Source organism: Tupaia chinensis, unplaced genomic scaffold (genome assembly GCF_000334495.1).
Source record: "Tupaia chinensis unplaced genomic scaffold, TupChi_1.0 Scaffold000437_1, whole genome shotgun sequence".
Lineage (NCBI taxonomy): Eukaryota > Metazoa > Chordata > Mammalia > Scandentia > Tupaiidae > Tupaia > Tupaia belangeri.
Window position 1 is genome coordinate 1,731,822 of NW_006159942.1, and position 8,767 is coordinate 1,740,588.

General features: G+C 43.7%; 1 protein-coding gene across 1 annotated transcript in view; it reads right to left on the reverse strand.

Annotated features, from left to right (window-relative positions):
• The window catches only part of PLCXD2 (phosphatidylinositol specific phospholipase C X domain containing 2), a 57,188-nt gene extending 48,427 nt beyond the window's left edge, over window positions 1–8,761 (reverse strand). Inside the window, exon 1 of the mRNA XM_006155145.3 lies at window positions 8,059–8,761. Coding sequence (XP_006155207.1) covers window positions 8,059–8,221 — 163 coding nt within the window. The 5' untranslated portion in view covers window positions 8,222–8,761. The remainder of the gene's footprint in view (window positions 1–8,058) is intronic.
• Window positions 8,762–8,767: the final 6 nt, after the last annotated feature.

Below are 8,767 nucleotides of genomic sequence, written 5' to 3' on the forward strand. Positions count from 1 at the left end.
AGGACTCCTGCTTAGCTGTGCACGTAAATACTCACACAGACTGAGTCACAGATCTCCTCCACCTAAATTTGGTTCTTGACGCGTGTTCAAATTCTTTTCGCACACACAAACACACCCACCTATTACAATATCTATAAATAATCCCTCCTCTGCAGGCCTGATTTGAAACTCTAATTAGGGTTAGTCAGCATTTGCAAAGTGGTTGGTGATTATTCCCAAAGGCAAAGTTATAGGACGCAGAAGTATTTCACGAACATTCCCTTCAGTGTGCCTGTGCTCATAAATTCCCAGGGGCAGGAGAGAGATGTGGAGGCAACCTGTCACATCTAGTGGAGGTCAGGTCAGGTGGCACAGCAGAAACCAAATCCTCAGCTTCAGAACCACGTCTGAGACAGAAGCATGCAGGTGAAAGCAGCAGACCCCTAAGATCTGAAATGTCAGTGGGCATGCTTTGCGGTGTATTTCTGAAGGGCAAAAAATGAACAGGTGTTAGAATTTGGGCTCTCTTAAGGGTGAGGTTAAGGTCATAGCCAAGTGTGGGTGCATGTCTGTGCATTAGTGATGGGTCTGCATATGTGTTTGTGTGTATGTGTGTGGGGTGTAACACATATATTGGGAGGAATTTTAGTGCTATTCCAATAGATGCAGAAGAAGTTACAAAATGTGTATAAAGATTTGTTTAAAGGAGAAAGTTTGTAATATTCTCTCTCTTGAGCTGGAGGGAAAAACTAATGATTTGGTTAGGAGGGCAAGTGCTGGAGAAATGAGAACAGAAGTAGAGTTGACAATATGGTCCTGTCACAGACAGCTGAAATTTTCCCAGAGGCTTTGGATGTCTGGAGATGACAAAGTTTGACAGCTGAATTTGGGATGGGTGGGACAGGACAGAGTAAATATCTAAGGAGGATTTTCCAGCTCTCTTGATCAGCCGCCTTCATGTTACATTTAAGATTCCCTGGTAGTTAGATCCTGAGTAACCCCCATATATCCTTCCCTTAACCCTAAGGCCTCTTGAGGTGGTGACCCTTCAAATTACCCTAATCTGTTTCAACAACACTGAGTCACATGGCTTAATTGGACAGACAGCTTCTTAACCAGATTATAAATTATCTAAGGGTACAAACTGTATCTTACCCTCTTTTTTATCATCCATTCTAGGCACAGGATTTCAATAAATTAATGATGTCGTTGATTTTTTTAAAAGATACACGATAATAACAATTACTCTTATTATAGTGTTTATTTTCTGCCAAAAAGCATGCTATATGAATTAATTAATTTTGTTCTTATCAGAAGCCAATCAGGTGATGCCATTATCATCTCTGTGTTTCCAAGGACGTTGAGGCATAGAGAGGCTAAGTAACTTGCCCAAGGCCACACTGCTTGTGAGGGAACAGAGTCAAGATTTAAATCCTGGCAGTCTGGCTCTAGCACGCATACTCTTAAACAACCCATGAGCCTGTTTCTCATAGATGTGTGATTCCTGTTTTCTTGGGAGCTTCTGTATGACCAAGGCTAGGTGTGGGTGTGGAGAGGCCTAAGGAAGTGATGAGCCCTTTTAGGAGAGAAACCTACTTATGGGAAGACCAAAGCTATAGCTTCTTCATATTGTTCATGATGACCAACTAGAGACAGAAATGAAAAACAACACAAAAATAAATTATTTCCATTTAAGGGCAATTTTTACCTCGTATGACTTTTTTTTTTTTTTTCCCTCTTGATTTAGTCAGCTCGGGAAATTCAGCTTTGCCCTTGGTTATCCACAACCTAAAATTCTGCAGAAGAATGGATTTAGTTAGGATCAACTCATGCCTCTCACTATCCTCAAGGTAGAGTCAACTAAAATGTCATGTTACATGACTTACTTTGGACCCTTTCGGGATGGTCCCCACATCTTTTTTAGATGTACCAGACCTGTGGCTTCCAGGAGGAGGATATGAGTAAGAATCCCTTCATCCTGTCCCCAGTGACTTTATCTCCATGTTGGAATAGAGTGTGGGACCACGGGGAGAACAGCTGTAAACATCATCAAATGGAGGCCTAGATGGTGGTGCAATGGTACAAGGTCATGCTCTATGAGAGAGGCTGACCCACATAGAAAGGTTCTGGGTTTGTCTAGAGACCTCTCTGAGTATACCAGACATGCATGTGTCTATGATCCAGGACTGGCTAAGGCTGGGGGTAGACTGCAGTATCAACACCCTGATAGTGTCTTTCTCTCTCTTCCTCACTCACAGAAAAAAAGAAAGATCAAAAGAAGAAAGAAAGAAAGAAAGAGAGAGAGAGAGAGAGAGAGAGAGAGAGAAAGATCTATCACAAGGTGGTCAAGGGCAAAACTGCACAGGAAAAGGATAGAATTCCAGAAAGATACAATGAAGAAAGGAATGATCCCTAGCAACATGACAGCTGAGACATGTCTGGGAATTGGAGAGCAGACAGGAGTCACTGAGGAGGGTTGGCCCTGGAAAAAGAAGGCAGGTACAGGCCAGGGCGGTGAAAGAAGGTGAAGACGACAACAACAAGAAAGGAGGGCAGAAGAGACATTGGCCAGGCAGGAAAGATGAGAAGCCCAACTGTGAGGAAAAAAAAGAAGGTGGAAAGGATGCTGGCTGAAAGAACTGTTCTGAGAATGGAAGTTACACCAGAGCTCTGCTTCTGACTCTTTTAGCCATGTCCTGCTACCTCAGAAAGTTACTTCTACTGGGTACAGTGACGAGCCTCCTCTAGGGCTTCAGGAATATTATGCACAATAGCAAGGAATGGATTCAAAAAATCTTCCTGTGGCTTCCTGGGACTATGTACGCAAAGTGAACCTAATCAATCTATCCAGTTGAGCTGTGATGACAGTGGAAAACGATGGTGGCTGTAAGCCACTTCTCCAGCATTCTTACTCCACAGTTCCATGCATTAAATTATTCACTCAGCAGTCACCTCTGTCTGAGCTGCTACTTTCTAATAGGCTTTAGGATTATAAAGGGAAACACGAGTAAGCCATACTCTCTGGCTGCAAGTAGTTCACAGACAATGGAGAAAGATAGACACTTAAATATAACACTGTGGTGAGAAGTGCTATGATAAAGGTTCTAACAAGGGATGCAGAAGGAAGGGAGAGGGTGTCCTCCAGCCATTCACACCCCGCATTTCTTAGCTCCACTGATGGATCGCACCTGAAAAGCCCCTTTCCCAACCCTGAACCTTAAGCCCCATCTCTTGAAATCCTGTCTATTCTTTAAGTCCTAAATCAAATGCCATTTTCTTGACAATACAGAATCCAGAGATGAAAAAGTTGAAATTACTCTTTCCATTCTGTGAGCGTCTGTAATGCATGATTTATGTCTCTAATTTAACCTTTATCCCAATGAGTCTTTTTTCTTCTTAGTGATGTGTGGTAGATATCTATCTATCTATCTGTATCTATCTATCTATCATCTATCTATAGCTCACCACCTCATAAACTTCTTTGACTGCATAAAGGGCTTCCTTGCTTTATCTTTGGGCCTCCCAAAGGCCTGTGCATGGAAGTTCTCACAGGATCTGTTGAGATGAACGTTGATTTAGACTAACAAATCTACAACCCCTTTTATGATACTAAAGTAAGTAGACTCTGCTTTATTCAGTAATTGTGAGTCCTTGTTTGCACATACTGAAAATAATTTCTTATTTTTTAAAGAATTATTTATTTAATTTGATTTATTCATTCATTTATTTTAATTTGACCAGAGAGAGACACAGAGAAAGAGAGAGAGAGAAAGTGAGAAAGGAAGCCACCAGGTCCAGGACTTGAACTGTGGTCCGCCATGTGGGAGTGTCCAGCACTTTAACCACCATGCCACCTGCTGATCCCAATAATTTCTTATTTTGAAGAGGCATGAAAGAAATAACCTTTAGGGGAACCAGCAGTTAGCATAATGGCTATGTCGCTGGACTCCCACGTAGTCAACAGTGGTTCGCGTCCCGGACCCGGTGGCTTAAAACTCACGCCGGGCGTGTGTGCATGCGTGCCCAAGATCCCAAGAGGAGAATGGAAGAGAAGGGATTGCGGCGTGACCATCCCCCCTGGGGGGTGATTTCTCGCTTTCTGTCTCTCTGTCTCTCTCTGTCTGTCTGGCGAGCGCACGCACCTTATAGTGAAAATCTCTCCAAAAAAAAAAAAAAAAAGAAATAACCTTTAGAGGAAAAGGCAGGGTTTCTGGCAATAAGCAGAACTGGGATGGAGTAAACTATGTCAAATTTGAGTGCACAGAAGTAACACAATGCTCCACTGTGCTGAAGACACATAGGAAGGTCACCGGTTCTTATCCAGAGGTCTCCTCGTATGCGCTGGCTGCACACACATACGCACATGCCTGTGATCCTAGCAGGCTAAGCTAAGTGTGGACTGTGGTGTGATGACCCTGTTGGGCCTACCTCTCTCTCTCTTTCCGAATCTCACTCTCTCTCTAGTGAAAGAGACAAACAAACTTTAAAAAATGGTTTTCAGACCTACAACCACCTGATCATTCTTTCTATCTCTTTCTACATTTGGACAAAGATCAACAAGCAAACAAAACCCTAAAATTGATCAAATAAATGTTAATCTAGAAAGTGCTCTCTATTTCATTGACTCTAATATCACAATTTCAAATAAAGAAAGTAAGTCCGGAGAAATTCAGATTTTTCTTCAAGGTCAAACAGTCAGTATCAACAACAAATTCCAAGACCCATAATTTCAAGGTCTTCCCAATACACTAAATAGTTTCCCTTTAATGAAGAGAGAGAGAAAGAGAGAGAATGGTAGAGAGAGAAAGAAGCAGTACTAAAACATACATAGAAAAAATTAATTTCCAAAGCAGTATATGGTATAGAAAAATATTTTTCCCATCATCCACTGTCCACAGAGACTATCATGCTTCCACTGACATCAATGAAAATGCTTGTCGAGTTTAAAGCTTTAATTAAAAATCTGACTTGTGTAATTTCTGGATCCTTTACTCTTGAGACATCAAGTGACTTGATACAATTCCCAATGGGAATTATTCTGAGGTTTTTCTCTGAGACAGTTCCACACATTTGGGTGACACTGGTCATTAACAGGTGTTGTTAACAGTTGGGGAAGTAAAATAATACATCGAGGCTCTGCTGAGAGGTGCACACTCACACATGTTCTCTCTCATCACAACTTAGGCAAATGCAGCAGGTGCACTCAGATCTGACACAGTTTACTCCATCCCAGTTCTGCTGATTCCCAGAACCCCTGCCTTTTCCCTGACCTTTTCCAAGTCACTGGTGCCCCATCCCCATCCCAGCAGATCTGACCAGTCTACAGAAGGCCCGAATCAGGCATGTGAGCACACCCGCATAAAACTGGCCAAAATGATGTGTGTGTGTATGTATATGTATGTAAATGTGTTTGTGCATATACATATCACTCAAATATATATGTGTACATTTACGTGTCTGTCTACCTGTCTATATTTCCACAGCACTATAGAGTCCTCAGATAAAGACCACGTAGTTTTTTTTTAAAGACCCAAGCCTCCTTTTTTTTCCCATCATTTTTATCATGTCAGAGGGTGCATGAGTGTGCGCATGTGCAAGAGAGAGAGAAAACACTCCCCAAGGAGGCCTGGTCACACTGCAATTTTGTTCCTCCAGTTTTGCATCGCATCGGGATCCTGGGTATGTATTCATGCCTAGAGTGTAAGTAGAGGCCAGGACTTGAACCCTGCTCAGCGACGTAGGATCCAGCTTCCACTGCACAATGCTAACCTCTGCACTATGGAGCTAACCCAAGACCAACTAGTTTTAAAAATTCTTTCATTCACTGCAGAGGATGGCCTTTGAAAGTTGGTTTTGTGTTAGACTTCTCTTCTCTGGGCCCCTCAGAGACACGGGGACAGTACATGGGTTTTGCAGCTACATAGGAGCTTAAATACTAGTTTTACCACTGACTATTTATGTGAATTTGAGAAAATTACTTAACCTCTTTGAACAGTAATTCCCTCCTTGCTTCATGGAGGTGTAAGGTTTTAAAGTAATGTCTGCCAGTGGGTGCTGATCAGTAAATAACTATTAAGATGAAGGTGATGATAAGGGCAAGAGGAAGAAAGGAAGGGGAGGAAGATGGTGACCCCCGCTTCCTGAATGTCTTCCGTATTTCAGAAATTCTCAGCAAGGCTTGGCACAACTTGACTGCTAGCATCTATCTGGGGAGTACTAGGCTCAAGGTTGAGGGAAGAGAACTAGCAGTGGGGAGTCCATGGATACGTGTTCATTTCATATGTGATTTTCCTGTCTTGAGCTTACATATACACACACTTCAACTGAAAAGAGCATTTCACAGTAGCGATCTTTTGAGAGTCAAGGCCTTTTTGTTATCTCCTTTCTTCTGCTTCTTCTTCTTCTTTTTCTTAGGACTGGACTTCACAAAGCAAGATGAACAAACGGCTGTGTCCTTTGAGGCAGGTAATCATAGAATGTGCACCTGCAGCAACAGCAGGCCCTGGGCGATTGTTCTCCCTGGCAAGTCTAATAACTATGAGATAACCTTACAGATTGCAGAACAAATGCTCAGTTCCTTTCTACAGTCACAGAGTCAGAATACACAGTGAAGTCATTGGCAGAGCTGCTGCTATGGTTTGAGCCATCCAAAGTACAAGGAAGGAGGAAGTGCCAACCTACCCCGGACATGCCCTGTATGATAGAGTCATTTAGGGCCTGCCTGAGATGCCATTCTGTTTGCAACACACACTACCTGCCCATATCACTTAACAAAATAATTCTATCCTAAGTCCTGAAGGCAAATGATTAAAGTTGAAACTGGCCCACTCGACCACCAATTAAACATGGAAAAGACCCTTTCTGAGGCATGACCGTCTAGTTTTTCCCAAAGAACTGCAGTCCATGGCTGATAAAAGGTAAGTGACCATAATCATAAAGAAATTTAGCAGCCCTGTTCTTGCTCAAAAGCAACAAGGGCCCAGGAGGACAATGAATCTGGAAGATTTCCAAAAGAGGCAGGTCAGGAAAAGCCTGCATCTGAAGCCAGCACTGTTCTTTCTCAGGCATAGAAAGCAAAGATGGGGTTTGCATGAGGTCATCTTCTTAGACATCAAAAAGGCAGACTGGTCCAGGGAATGCTTGGGAGTTCGTCCGGTTGTCTAGGGGTGAATGTGAATTGCTATGTTTCCAAGCAAGGAGAGGACTGGCAGTAGTCCATCCCTGCCCCTGGGAGAGCTTTCCAAGTATTGGCATTGCGGGACTTTGCTCAGCACACTGGGCCGCGCTCACTGTATTAGCCCAACACCCTTCCCTAGAAACTATGCTTTAACAATCTCTCGAGTGGAAGGTAGAAGGCATATTTAACAAATCTAACGACAGTGATGTCAAGGTATAAAAGCTCCAGCAGAAAGACAGTGGCTGAGCAGAAATGCTTTTTGAGGATGTAGTTCTGGACCAGTGAGGCAGACACCTGTGTGTATATATAGCAAAGCTTCAAACACCACCACCTCATCACACCTAACGACTACTTGTGATGAGAGCTTGCTATTCCCTATTTCCAGCTTTTCCAACAACAAACTTGTCTTTATACCCAGCCCTGAATCTGAACCTATTTTCTAGTGCTTCTGTTTTTCCTTTTTTCCCCCCAATATACAAGATCAGATAAATGAGAAAGAAAATATTTCCCTGTTGAAATTGTAATCCAGATCTAAAAGTGTTAACGACTTTACCCTTGATTTCTCCTTCTTTGTTCTTTATGTGATTCAAGTAAATGCATACCCTACCTCCCAAATTAAGAAGGCTAATATCCTCGGAATGAGGCTATAACACATAAACAAAATAAACAAACCACAAACAAAACCAGCAATAGTTGCATTCTCATGATTTCCTTTTGCCAATGATGCAGTGTACTTAAATCTCTTTAAAGCAGCAGCTTCAAGGGTTAAGTTTTTGGATTGAAAATAAAAAGGGGTCACTGACATTTATTTTCTCAGCACAACAGAAACACAGCCTGACCCATTAACAACACTACAATGGCAGAATTAAACACATTGGGAACAAGTAGGAATAGAAGAATACCTGGGATTGCCAGATTGGAAAGGGGGACGTTGTGGAGGTGAGGGGGGAGCGAGGCCATCCAGTCGGCATTGCAGACCTCCGATGATGCCTTTGTCCCGCTCGGGTTCGGGGAGCAGATGGTCCCCATCCTGAGTTTCCTCCTTACCTTCCTAACTGCTAGCATCCCTCCAGGCAATAAATTGACCAAGCTCAGTCCACGGCCACTCACTCAGTGCTCATCACCGCTTGGGCTCTGTGGGCATTTCAGGGCCACCTTTGTCATGCCAGTCTTTGCAAAACGCCTTCTGGCTGAGAGACGGGACAAATAGGTCTACCCTCCAGCACCCGCAGTCCCCACCCTCTCGGGCCCAGCGTCTGCTCCACTCCCTTAATCTGCTCAGTCTCAGCTCCGTTAAACTTCTTACGTTCCCCTCTGGAGAAAGGGGAGGGTAGGCCCCTAAGAATAAATCTTACAGAGACTGGAGGTCCGAGAAGCAGCCGCGCCCAGAGCCACTCACACGACAGGTGCCCACCCGGCGTATAGACACGCCTGCGGGTCTATACACATGTGCGCGCCCGGACGCACCATCTCCAGCCTGCTTTACGGTTCTATGTATGTCATGGGCTGGCCCACACGCTGGGCCTGCCTGATCCTCACTCCTACGGCTGCTCTGCACAGTCTCCCCCTGCCCTGTGGCTTCCTGGAAGGCCAGCACAAGTGTAACCGCCG